Source organism: Oryctolagus cuniculus, chromosome 19 (assembly GCF_964237555.1).
Source record: "Oryctolagus cuniculus chromosome 19, mOryCun1.1, whole genome shotgun sequence".
NCBI lineage: Eukaryota > Metazoa > Chordata > Mammalia > Lagomorpha > Leporidae > Oryctolagus > Oryctolagus cuniculus.
The window spans coordinates 15,212,492-15,225,976 of record NC_091450.1 but is presented as its reverse complement, the minus strand read 5'-3'; the positions used below and the strand labels follow the sequence as shown (position 1 = coordinate 15,225,976).

The 13,485-nt window shown below is 48.3% G+C and overlaps 1 protein-coding gene across 3 annotated transcripts in view; it reads left to right on the top strand.

The window, feature by feature from the left end:
- PRKCB (protein kinase C beta) overlaps positions 1 to 13,485 on the top strand; it is a 362,350-nt gene that overhangs the window by 317,236 nt on the left and 31,629 nt on the right. For all 3 annotated transcript variants that reach the window (XM_051847384.2, NM_001101725.1, NM_001101723.1), the window contains 2 exon segments: positions 7,511 to 7,591; positions 7,883 to 7,990. In XM_051847384.2, coding sequence (XP_051703344.1) covers positions 7,511 to 7,591; positions 7,883 to 7,990 — 189 coding nt within the window.

Genomic DNA, 13,485 nt, shown 5'->3' with positions numbered 1-13,485 from the left:
TTTCCAATTTCTTGATATAGACATTCACTGCTATAAACTTCCTTCTTAACACTGCTTTTGCTGTGTCCCACAAGTTTTGCTATGTTGTGTTGTCATCTTCATTCATTTCCAGGAATTTTTTTTATTTCCTTTTTGATTTCTTCTATGACCCTCTGTTCATTCAAGAACGTATTGTTCAGTCTCCATGTGTTTGTATATTTTCCAGAGTTTCTTAAGTAGTTAGTTTCCAGCTTCATTCCTTTGTGGTCAGAAAAGATACATGGTATGATTTAAATTTTTTAAAATTTGCTGAAACTTGCTTTATGGACTATCATATGGTCTATCCTAGACAAAGTTTCATGCAATGATGAAAAGAATGTGTATCCCGCAACAGCAGATGAAATGTTCTGCAGACATCAGTTAGGTCCGTTTGGTCCATAGTGTAGATTAGCTGTGTTGTTTCTTTGTGTATTTTCTGTCTAGTTGATCTATCCATTGATGAAAGCAAAGTGTTGAAGTCCCCATTACTTTTTAAAAAAAAATTTTTTTAAAGATTTTATTTATTTGAGAGGCAGAGTTACAGACAGAGAGAGGGAGAGACAGAGAGAAACTTCTCCCATTCGCTGGTTCACTCCCCAGATGGCCGCATTGGCCAGAGCTAAGCCGATCCAAAGCCAGGAACTAGGAGCCTCCTCCAGCCAGGTCTCGCATGCAGATACAGGGGGCCAAGCACCTCACCTGGGCCGTCCTCTACTGAGAGGAGAGGGTGCTTTGACCAGTGCTCAAGGGTGGGTGAGAGTGCAGGTTGACACCCAAGTTGGTGTAGTAGAACCCCTTTATTATAACAGGGAGGAGGCTATGATCATGCCAGTCGGCGTAATTGCAGCCCCACCTCTGCTGCCCAGGGTTAGCCCTTAGTGGCTACAGCCTCCACCCATGCAGACACAGGAACCACACAAGGATCTGTGTGGTCCTCATCATGAGCATGGAACCCTCTGCAATGACTCACCGTAGGCAGTCAGGGAACTCTGGGCATCTGAACATAGGGACATAGCAGACATAGGGAGTTCCCAAAGATCCAGCTCTACTCCACACTCTGCCATGAACTCACAGAATCCCCACAGTCACAGTGTGCAAGGCTCCCACAGTCACGGGGTGCAGAAGATCCACTCTCAGCCCTGCAAGCCAGAACAGCAGAGGTGTTCCCAGAGCCAGCTGCTTGTTGGTGCTCAGCCTTGGCAGTTTGAGCCCCAGATCCTGTGATAGGGTGGGGGCAATGAGAGCACCGCTCAGTCCTAAACAGGTGCCCAGCCCTCTGCCAACCCTCCAGCCCAGACTCAAAGTCAGAGGGGAATGAGTATTTACCCCTCTGATAAAATCCCATGGTTGCACCCATGTGAGAGCCGCCTCAGTCTCTCATCGCATTAAGATGGCACTTTCTCCCTGCTGGTCACCAGGCACCCTTGTAGGGAGGTGGGGAGAAAGAAATCAGCTTTTACTTCATGGGGTCAGGTGGGTACCCAGCCCCCCACTAGGGCTCCAGGCCCACTCAAAGTCGGTATGGTCCGCCGGGTTCTCCCTCAGGCTGTATCACCAGCGACATGGGCTGCCACAGTCTGCTCTCACGGGGCTCTAGAAAGTCGGTGTCTCTTCCAGCCCCCCGCCGTGGGAGTGGTGGGTCGTGTCCCCACTCTCTGCTGCATGTTTGTGTTGTCCACCATGGCACTCTTTTTTTCTGTAAAATTTCCACTGCAAACTTCTCTCCGACTCTCCTGCGGGAATGCATTTCTCCACTTTTCTTCTGTTATCTTGCTCTGATCAAAATCTGCCTCCTTTTCCCTCTTCGAATCTTGCCATCTTCGAATCTTGTCACCTTTTTTTTTTTTGACTGTTGGTCACTTGATAGGTAACGATGATGATGGGGAGTCTCCACGTAACTGATCCTCTTGGCATAAAATTTAAAACCTTCCTGTTCTTGGACCAAAAAAGTTCCTTTGCTAGGAACTTGGTTTACAAGCACAGATGTGTGCGTGCGCGCACACACACACACACACACACAAGGGTGGAAAGATATGTATCCAAACTATATATTACTAATGAAAAATAGGACACAACCTCAGTGACTACCAGTAAAGGAGTCATTGACTCCAATCTGCTGTATTCCCATTAGGAAATCCTAATCTGAGTATATCTGCATGTACTAACTTGAAGTAATGTCCCTCAATAGTGGATCGGGCAATAGGCTATGATATCTTTATACTGTGAAACACTACCAGAGCGGGGATTTGGTGCAGCAGTTAAGATGCCCCTTGGGATGCCCACATCTCATAACAGAGCTCCTGGGTTCAAGTCTTCAATCCAGTTCTGATCCAGCTTCCTGCTAATACACACCCTAAGAGATGGCAAGTGATGGCTCAAGTATATGGGTCCCTGCCACACACATAGGAAACCTGGGTGGAGTTCCAGACCCTGACTTTGGCCTGGCTTAGCCTCAGCTATTGAGGGTATTTGGGGAGTGAACCAGCAGATGGAAGATCTCTGTCTATGTGTGTGTCTCTCTCTCTCTTTCATTCTGCCTTTCAAATAAACTTTGAAAATTTTAAAGAGAAGAGAAATACTACTAGGCATCAACTTAAAAGCAATACACATACATAGATAGAGATAGATATGGGGAAATCTTCAAAACATGCTAAGAGAAAAAAATCATGGTACATAACGATAAATATGGTATAATTTATGGACAATAGCAATGTATAGAACACTGTTTTGTGAGTATAGTATATAGGTGTGTAAAGGCATAGAAAAATCTGGATTTTCTACAAATTTATTATGGATGGATCTTAAAACATTGACAGCCTGTCAGTATAAGTGCATGGTTAAGGAAAGTTTAGCTCCATGTATATTTTTTACATTTATCACAAGGTAAATGTAGTCTGTGTATTATTTGAGTAGTAAGAAAGTAGTTCTTTTTAAAAACTTATTCTTTATTTGAGCCCAGAAAAGTTTTCCTTATTATCATTTGTCAGTTAACTAGGACATCAGATGCACTCTGTGCTATAATCCTTCAGTACTGGGTAAGTTTGATAATCTCTGGTTTTCAGCTCTAGCTGTACTTTGGCATCACAAGGGGAGCTTTCAAAATGTGGGATGCCGAGGTGTCACCTTAGGACAGGGTGGGGCCCAGGATCTGTGATTGCCTAAAGTCCTTACTGGTCATCCTACATTATACATGCCAGTAAGCGCGGGGAGCCCTGAGCTGCTTTGCTGGTCCAGTCACATCCTCCTGCAGCCTTCATGTGCCACATTGCCTTTGACAGCCTCCCTCACCTCTCCAGCCTCGGTTTTCCTTTGGAAGATGATTAATTGTTGAGTTGTCATGAGGACCCGATGAGAAATGAAGTACCTTAAAACTGTGAAAACACTTGCTATGAGAAGTGTTCTCACCCAAGGCTTTCACAACCTGCAGTTACTTCTCAGAATTCCTTTTTCTTTTTTTCCCTTCCTCCCTCGCTCCTTCCCTCTCTCCTGCTTCCTTCCTCTTTCTTTAGCTGACAAATGCAAATAGTATGCATTGACTGTGTACAGGATGTTGTTTTGACATATGTTTACCTTGTGAAAGGGACAAATCCAGTTAGTTAACATATGCATCGCCTGACATACCTGCCATTCTCTGTGTGTGTGTGTGTGTGTGTATGTGTGTGTATGTGTGTGGGGGGGGTGGTGAGAACACTTAAAATCTATCCTCTTAGCAATTGCAAGAATGCAGTCCACAGCTCTAAACTACAGTCACCATGATGTGCAATAGGCTTCGTGGAGCTCTTGAATCTCTTGCTCCTACCTGAGGTTTTGAAGCCTTTGACCAACATGTCTGCATTTCTGATTCCATAGTAGGAGATGGACTTTGAGAAAGGAGCATTCACTTTTTAGCCAAGTTTGTTCAAACTCCTTGAGTAAACCACACAGTAACGACGAGAGAGTGTTTTGAGTGCATAATATATGAGTTGCTCCTAGATTTCATTCCTCGTCACAAAACCCCAGTGACATAGTGTCGCTCCCCCTCTTCGTGGAGGAACGACACAGGACCCTGCGCTGTTCTTTTGTCTGCTCGGCCCTCCCCGGGTTTGCTGCTGGTTCTTCCCGGGTTGGCTACCGACCCTTCCACCTCCGTGGAAGGGCGGTTCCCCCTGCCACTTTCCCCACTTCCGCGGGGGAGCGGCACACCGCCCGCCGGCTCTCTCGGGGGCTGCACAGGTGTTCCTTCAGATAGATGTTCCTCGTGCATGTTGTCTCTCTCCTCCTTTATAGTCCTCTCCACCAATCCCAACTCTGCTACCCACACGCCGAGTACGCTGCTCTCCTCCAATCAGGAGCAGGATCAGCTCCTGCAGGTCATCACTCAAGTTGGCGAGAGGCAGCTGCGTAGAAGTTGTTACTCCCTTCTCAGCGCCATATTGTGGGAAAGCAGATGCATAGAATAAGTCTTAATTCCAGTAACAGTCTAGTCCGAGTTGCTCCCCACAACATAGATATTATGATAAACCCCTTTATGCAGAAGAGGAAACAGGCTTAAGGAAATGAAGTAACTTCCCCCAACATCATGCAACTGGCAAAAAGCAGTCAAGATTCAGGGGCTGGTGTTGTAGCACAGTGGGTTAAGCTAACACCTGCAATGCCAGCATACCATAGAGGAGTGCCAGTTCAAATCCCACTGTCCGATTTCCAGTCCAGCTCCCTGCTAATGCACCTGAGATGCAGAAGATGGCCAAGTGCTCTGGCCCCTGCAACCCTTGTGGGAGATCTGGATGGAGTTCCTGGCTCCTGGCTTTGACCTGTCCCAACCCTAGCTGTTGGGACCCTTTGGGGTGGTGAACCAGAGAGTAGATCCTGTCTGTCGCTCCCAGTTGGGATTCCGAGTTAGGCTGTCTGGCCATGGTACCACCTCTTCCCCATTTGCCACAGTTAGTTTTACACCTCTGCATACTGAAAGATGGATCACACAGCTATTCCAGAGCTTGCCATGCTCTGGTGATTTAGCAATACATGTCAAAAATCTCACAGCTGCATACACAAGGGCGTTTCAAAAGGTTCCTGGAGAAAATGGAATTGGAACACAAGTTTATTTTGGTGCAAAAAAAAATGGAAATTCATGCACAGCTTTTTACAACACATATTTTCCGTAACCTTTTGGAAGACCCCTCATATCACATTGATTTACCGGTTCTACTTCCAGGAATTTAACTGAAGGAAATAACTGGAGACATATCCAAATAGCTAATTGCAAGGATCTAATTACAGCATCAAAAGAAATCTAATCAATTGGGAACGGATAAAGTAGATTCTGTGTCTACCTAGTGGCATCCCCTGCAGTGGTGACAGCTTCTTTTTTCTGTATACAAGAAATTAGCAAGGAAAATGTAGATGAATGACTTTTCTTTTTTTTTTTTTTTTTTTTTTTTTTTTGACAGGCAGAGTGGACAGTGAGAGAGAGAGACAGAGAGAGAAAGGTCTTCCTTTTGCCGTTGGTTCACCCTCCAATGGCCGCCGCTGCAGCCGGCGCACCGCACTGATCCGATGGCAGGAGCCAGGATCCAGGTGCTTTTCCTGGTCTCCCATGGGGTGCAGGGCCCAAGCACCTGGGCCATCCTCCACTGCACTCCCTGGCCATAGCAGAGAGCTGGCCTGGAAGAGGGGCAACCGGGAAAGAATCCGGCGCCCCAACCGGGACTAGAACCCGGTGTGCCGGCGCCGCAAGGTGGAGGATTAGCCTATTGAGCCACGGCGCCAGCCTTGACTTTTCTTTTTAAATTCTACATACTGGGGCTGGGATTACAGCACAGTGGGTTAAGCTTGTGACCCTGGCGTCCCATATTGGAGTGCCAGTTCCAGTCCTGGCTGTTCCACAACTGATCCAGCTCCTTGCTAATGCATCTGGGAAAGCAGCAGAAGATGGTCCAAGTCTTTGGGCCCCTACCACCTACATGGGAGACCCAGATGGAATTCTAGGCTCCTGACCTGGGCCTGACCCGGCCCTGGCTGTTGTCACCATTGGGGAAGTGAACCAGTGAACAGAAGATTCTCTCTCTCTCTCTCTCTCTTTCTCTTTCTCTTTCTCTTTCTCTTTCTCTCTCTCCTTTTCTCTTTCTCTTTCTTCTCTCTCCTTTTTGCTCGACATACTAAAGTGTTTATGTAAAATGTGCACGCACATAGAGTACAATAATGTATTCACAGAAGAGTCTGAAAGGAAATAAACCAATGCTGATTATCATCTTTCTCTTGATAAAGAACTGTAGGTGATTCTTGTTGTGTTCTCTCTGTTTATCTACATGTTCTAAATAAGTAATAATTGTAACAAATGTTATTACTTCAAAAAGAAGATTTATTTATTTATTTGAAAGCAAGAGTCACAGAGAGAGCTCTTCCATCTGCAAGTTTACTTGCCAGATGGCTGCAACAGCCAGGGCTGAGCCAGTCTGTAGCCAGGAGCTTCGTCCGGGTCTCCCATGTAGGTGGCAGGGACGGGAGCACTTGGGCAATCTTCCACTGCTTTCCCGGGCCATTAGCAGGAAGCAGCTTCAGAAGTGGAACAGCTGAGACATGAACTGGTGCCCATACGGCATCACAGGTGGCAACTTTACTTGCTACACTACAAATGTTCTTACTTTTAAAGCTTTTCATTTTTAATTTTGGTTAAAAATAAGCACATAGCATAAAATCTGCCATCTTAGCTATTTCTAAAATGGTTAACTTCCTAAGATTTCTTAAAAAAAAAAAGATTTATTTATTTATCTGAAAGTCAGAGTTACAGAGAGGCAGAAGCAGAGCGAGAGAGAGGTCTTCCATCTGCTGATTCAGTCCCCAAATGGCTGCAACAACTGGAGCTGCACCAATCCGAAGCCAGGAGTCAGGAGCTTCTTCCAGGTCTCCCACACTGGTGCAGGGGCCCAAGGACTTGGGCCATCTTCTACTGCTTTCCCAGGCCATAGCAGAGAGCCAGATCGGAAGTGGAGCAGCCAGGACTCGAACTGGTGACCATATGGGATGCTGGCACTGCAAGCAGTGGCTTTACCCCCTACACCACAGTGCCAGCCCCACTTCCTGATGTTTCTACTGGGCAGTTCAGAAGTGTGAAGTGCATTTACACTATTGTGTACATTTTACTACTTTTACAACGAATAAGACAGTTTTACTTCTTTAAAATGCCACACTCACTGTTTTGAAAATTTCAAACAATAACACACCATACCCCTGGCTTCAACAAGGCGATGTGACATCCCCAGGTGTTCCTAGGCACCTCTGTGAAATGTGTCCAACATCCCTGAGTGACTAGGGTACGGAATAGCACAGGTAGATACTGACATTCCCATCTGCTCCGAGACACTGCATCAGAGATGGTGACAGCCACTATAATCTCTCACAGTAAGCAGGTGCCAGGCCAGGGCAGAGCTGTGCCTCCACCACTCCACTTATTGTCAAAGAAGTGTGCGCGGATTCTGTCTCCAGCCTCCCTGATCGAATTCTTCCTGTCTTCCAGATAATTGCTTATCAGCCCTATGGGAAGTCCGTGGATTGGTGGGCATTCGGAGTCCTGCTGTATGAAATGCTGGCTGGACAGGTAATTGAATTTTAAGTGGTCTGTAAGGAAAGTCTTCTCCCAGCTCCATCCGCTAGCTTTCTTTGGAACAAAGTGTCAGCTTGGTTACAGCTCATAAATCTGAACTTCTGTGACTTTCCTGGCCTTGGGGTTATCCAAGTCTGTTGGCCATTTTTCCTCGTCAAATGCTTGGCAGCCCTTGGCTGTGGCCTCACTGTGAGCCCCAGGGAGCAGGACCTGACGGTTTGGGGTGAGTGGGGGAAGGGTTCAAGCAAGGCTCCTTCTCCTCCCACTCCATCCTCTGTCCCACAGGCACCCTTTGAAGGGGAGGATGAGGACGAGCTCTTCCAGTCCATCATGGAACACAACGTGGCTTACCCCAAGTCCATGTCCAAGGAAGCCGTGGCCATCTGCAAAGGGGTGAGTAAGCCCTTCAGCGAGGACCACCACATATGGGTCATGCGTAGACGACAGACACCCCACTGTGGGGAATGAAGACTGAACTGCACCCCTCACCCCACTTGCCATGCCAGAGCCCTGGTGTGGAGCTGCTATCTCCCAGATTGCTTTTTTTTTTTTAAATTTTAATTTTCACAAAGCACCATAGGACCCTGCTTGGGACAGGATCTTGCTGCTGGCTGCGCTCCAGCCTCTAGCCCTGTGCCAGCAAATGCTTATTGAATGAATAGTGGAGGAAGCATGGAGACTTTGCCCAAGAGCTGGAGTCCACAGAAGGGAGCACAAGAGGTCTTTGGCATCCTTGGGCTACCTTGCCTTGCTCTGCTGTATGTATGTTTGGTTAATACTAATAGTGTATCACTTTCGTTCTAAGGAAATGTCTGGCAGCATTGAGTTTAAAAGGTCCTCTATTTAGGCAAACTCAAATTCGGTGTCCCCAAACCCTTAGTTTCTCCTCACCCCTATTGTACAGGAATAGCTGAACGTGTGCGCACATCTATGCACCTGCAGGGTATGAAAACTGCACCTGTGAAGACAGCAAGGCACACATTAGGGAGTAAGAGGTGTTTGCGATACACCTGTGTTGGACCAGTACACACTCATGGTGACCTGTGTAAGACTCTGAGTGGCCCCCGCCTTGGAAGCCATCAGAGTAACCTGAAGTGCTTTGTTAGATGACACAGGTGGGGACAGGTGTTGTGGTGCAGTGGGTTAAGAGACTGCTTGGGTTGCCTGCACCCATGTCACAGTGCCTGGAATCAAGTCCTGATTACTCTCTGTTTCCAATCCATCCTATTCATGCACCTGGACGGAACTGGGTGATGGCCCGAGTGCTTGGGTTCCTGTCACCCATGTGGGAGACTGGGACGGTGTTCCTGGCTCCTGGAGAGTGAACCAGCAGAGGAACGATCTCTCTGTCTCTCTCTCCTTCTCCCCATGACTCTGCCTTCCAAATAAATACATTTTTCTTTAAAAAAAAAAAAAAAACAGCAGAGGAACGATCTCTCTGTCTCTCTCTCCTTCTCCCCATGACTCTGCCTTTCAAATAAATACATTTTTCTTTAAAAAAAAAAAAAAAAAAAGGAATGCACAAGTCTCAGCCTCACTCCAGAGATTAAGTCTGGGCTTCAGTGTTGTGAAAACATCTCTCTGTTGCTCAAAAACCACTGCCTTGCAGCATTTTATCCAAAGTCGTTTTCAACTCTGATGGGCAATGTTAAAGCAACACATGTGACTCCAGAGGACGCGGTCCAAGAATGATGCCCCGGGAAAGCATCTGCTCTCCCAGAAATTCCTTCAGGAAGCCTTCGCCTGTGCTGCACCACACAGCGGCGCAGGTGCATTCCCAAGGGTAGAGCATGGTGGTGCCTTAGCAGTGTGCTCCCCTTTGAGTGTCTGGATGCACAAAGCGACTGGTCCTGAGTCCTTGGGTCCTTCACCAATTAGCCATGCCCACCAGCCCTGCTCTTCCTTGCCCCAGTCCAATGCCACCGGAGCTGGTTGGGGTGACAGGAAGAGCTGGAATACTCAGGCGGGCCAACCTGAGGCTTGACCCAGGTTGTCGTAGCTGAGCCAACCTTGTCACGTCACCTGAATTCCCACTCTCAGTGACACACCAAGTGTTGTGTTTCTGCTTCCTAGGCTAAAGATGCAAATGTCCCCGGGAGAATCATGTGTGAATTAGTCTCAGTTCCTATCATCTTCAAGTGGCTGAAACTGTTTTCTTAGAGAGTGTGAGGCAGGAAGAGGAACCTGAACAGAGAGTGAGACCCAGGGGTTCATTAGTCACTTGCGCAGAGCCCATAGGAAAAAGGGCACAGACGGTGGCTCTGCAGACCCCTGGCGGTGTTTTGCTGGGGGAGGATCGGGAGGCGGTCCTACACTGGGCTCCAGCATTCGGAGATCAGGAGATGCCCCATACACTGTCAGCTTGCCAGTTCTGTGGAGAAAGCAGATCTTGCTGTGCCGGCCTGTGGTTCCTGCACCACCCGTCAGCTGGGTGGGAAGCCGCCACCCGCTTCAGAGGGACCTCTCCAGTTTGCAGAAAGCCTCTCTAGCTCCATTCTGTCTGGACTCAAGTTCCGGTCCAGGCGTGATTAGCGCTGTGAACGGGACGAAGTTGTTGAACTTTGCCTGAGGATTGAGATCAGCACCACACTCCACACAGGGATCCTGGAGGATCCCGTGGGTTAATAGCTGCAGGTCACTCATAGCAAAGCCCTGAGCTGTGCTTCACAGCCCCTGGACTATTACTGTGACCATGTCTGTCTGTCTGTCTCTTTCTCTCTCTTTTTCTTTTTTTAAAGATGTATGTATCTGTTTGAAAGGTGGAGCTACAGAGAGAGACAGAAAGAGAAATCATCCATTTGCTGGTTCACTCCCCAAGTAGCCACAAAGGCCTGGGCTGGGACAACCCGAATCCAGGATCCAGGAGCTTCATCTGGTCTCTCATGTGGGTGCAGGGGCCCACTTGGGCCATTTTCCACTGCTTTCCCAGGTGCATTATCAGGGAGCTGGATTGGAAGTAGAGCAGGCAGGTCTTGAACCAGTGCCCATATGGATGCTGGCATTGCAGGAGGTGGCTTTACCCACTATGCCATAGCACCGGTGGCTATTTCTAAGTTGGCACTGCTATATTTTTTTAAAGATTTATTTATTTATTTATTTATTTGGAAGAGTTACACAGAGGGAGGAGAGACAGAGAGAGAGAGAGAGAGTGAGGCCTTCCATCCGATGGTTCACTCCCCAATTGGCTGCAATGGCCGGAGCTGCGTCGATCTGAAGCCAGGAGCCAGGAGCTTCTTCCAGGTCTCCCATGCAGGTGCAGGGGCCCAAGGATTTGGGCCATCTTCTACTGCTTTCCCAGGCTATAGCAGAGAGCTGGATTGGAAGTGGAGCAGCCGGGTCTCAAACGGGTGCCCATATGGGATGCCGGCTCTTCAGGCCAGAGCATTAACCCGCTGCGCCACAACGCTGGCCACCCCCCACCTCCCAGCACTGCTATATTAACATGCCAGTCTCCTCTTGGCACTTGAGTTTGTGTGCTAGAAATTGTAAAAGTGGAGGATCTGGGAGCTCAGGAGACCCTTTGCAAATCTTGATCCTTCCACTTCCTTGGTACATGGTCTTGAGCACGTTTCTTTGCCTCTCTGGGCTGTGTTTCTTTATCTGCAAAAACGGAATTCATTACACAGAGTTTTTGAAGATGTTCAATGATGGCATAGAAGACGGAGCTCCTTGCTTGGCTTTGGCACACAGTAGGTGCTCAATACAGGCTCAGGTCTCTCTCCCCTTTCGGAAGCCCGCCCTGCCTGGCCAGCTGGGGGCTCTAAATGGGTCATGCAGGAGAGAGGATTTTCCAGGTCAGCTGCATTCAGCTTCAGCTCCAATTAGCACTTTCCCTGGTAGAGCAGTTTCCTATTAATTCAGGACCCATAACCTTCAGGATTAACTGGGATGACTTGCTTACTGTTGGGCTTGGGGACCTCTCTGGGTTGAGTGGGCTGAGTCCAGTGTGGGCTCTTACTTCAAGACGGATGCTCCGAAGAAGGAGTGATGCTTGCGTGATCAGCCAGATGCTTCCTCCTGAGCAGTGGGCCCGGGGGATGTGTCGGGGAGGTGATCAGAGGTTGGAACAGTGATTAAATCCAGCTGTCTATCTGGCTCCAGGCACCGCAGAGCAGAGTGTGGGAACTGGGCAGAGGCTCCCCATGTGGGCTGGATGTCTCTGCAGGGACATCTCTTTGCTGGGCATCCCTCTGCTGAGATGGAGATGGAACGAGACTTCTGCAAACAGCTGCGGTGCCCTTTCTAGATTCATCCTATGAAAGGCCCTTTTTCTACCCTAAAAAAAAAATAGTATAACCTTACTCAGATTTTCATTCCTTCTTTGAACAAGCTTAAAGCAGACGAGGCTCAAATTGACCACTCATTAGCGTGAAAACTAGCAGAGACTGAATATCAGAGTCCCAAAGGCTCTGGGTCAGGTGCGTCTATTCAAAGCCCAGCTCTTCTCCCTAGCTGTGTGACCTTAGGTGAATGCCCTAACTTCTCGGGACCTCATCTAGGAAGTAGGGATAAACCCTGCATGTGCTGAGCAGTGGCTGAGGGGCTTCACATAGGATGTGAAGGCATTACTGATATGACCAGCGTGCTTCCAAACGTTCCTGCAGAATGCAAGGTCTTTGGTCTTGTTATCATACTAACCAACACCTCCTAGCTCTTTCTCTCCTGCCATCCCAATCCTATACTGCTCAGTTTTCCCACCTTCTATCAATCTTTGTGGACTAAGCCAGGCCACAGACATCCCCAAGAAAACTACATACAATGCATCCTTTCTTTTTGCTTAAAAGCCCAAGTTGGGGGGCTAGACAGGGGTCGGATCCAATCACAGCTCTACCTCATGTTATCTCCAGAGGATGAGGTTCTGCTAACCTCTCTGAGCATCAGCCACTCTGTCATTCAATGGGAAAATCACATACCCCACGGCAGTGAGCTACTGTGACAGCCAGGGAAAATCATGCATGTAAATAAGGAAGTGGCTTAGAACCTAAGTGCCCAGTTATTTTTCTCCCAGAAGATGGAAAGCATGTAAGGGAAGAATGTGCTTTTTTTTTTTTTTTTTTGACAGGCAGAGTTAGACAGTGAGAGAGAGAGACAGAGAGAAAGGTCTCCCTTCCGTTGGTTCACCCCCAAATGGCCGCTACGGCCAGCGCGCTATGCCGATCCAAAGCCAGGAGCCAGTTGCTTCCTCCTGGTCTCCCATGCGGGTGCAGGGCCCAAGCACTTGGGCCATCCTCCACTGCCTTCTCAGGCCACAGCAGAGAGCTGGACTGGAAGAGGAGCAACCAGGACAGAACTGGTGCCTCAACCGGGACTAGAACCTGGAGTACCAGTGCCGCAGGTGGAGGATTAGCCTACTGAGCTGTGGCCAGCCAGGATGTGCTTTTGAATGTGACCACAGATTATCTTGTATGCAGGAAACAGGCTAAGCTGCAAGTCCAGCAGCATAGGTGGGAAGTTCTGGGCTGATCCTTTTCCCATAGTCAGCAAGTCCTGGGCAAAATATGAGGTTGTGACATCATAGATACCTGGTGACATCATAGGCTGGATGATGACATCATAGGCTACCTGGTGTCAACTCTGAGGAGCCTCTTGGATTTGTATATTCCAGCTGCTGCTGTTTCCTCTTCTGTGCCCTCTTGTTGGTCTTCTTTTTAAAATGACCAACCCCCCATTGCCACTCTCTAGACATTGGCTGAAGTCTTGAGAGCAGAGATATTTTTGTGCTACTTGGGATTCACTTTCAAGAGGAAGCCTCGGGGACCAGCACGGTGGTGTAGCAGGTATAGCTGCCGCCTGCGGTGCTGGCATTCCATATGGGTGCTGCTTCAAATCCTGGCTGCTCCACTTCCAGTCCAGCTCTCTGCTATGGCCTGGGAAAGCTGTAGAAGATG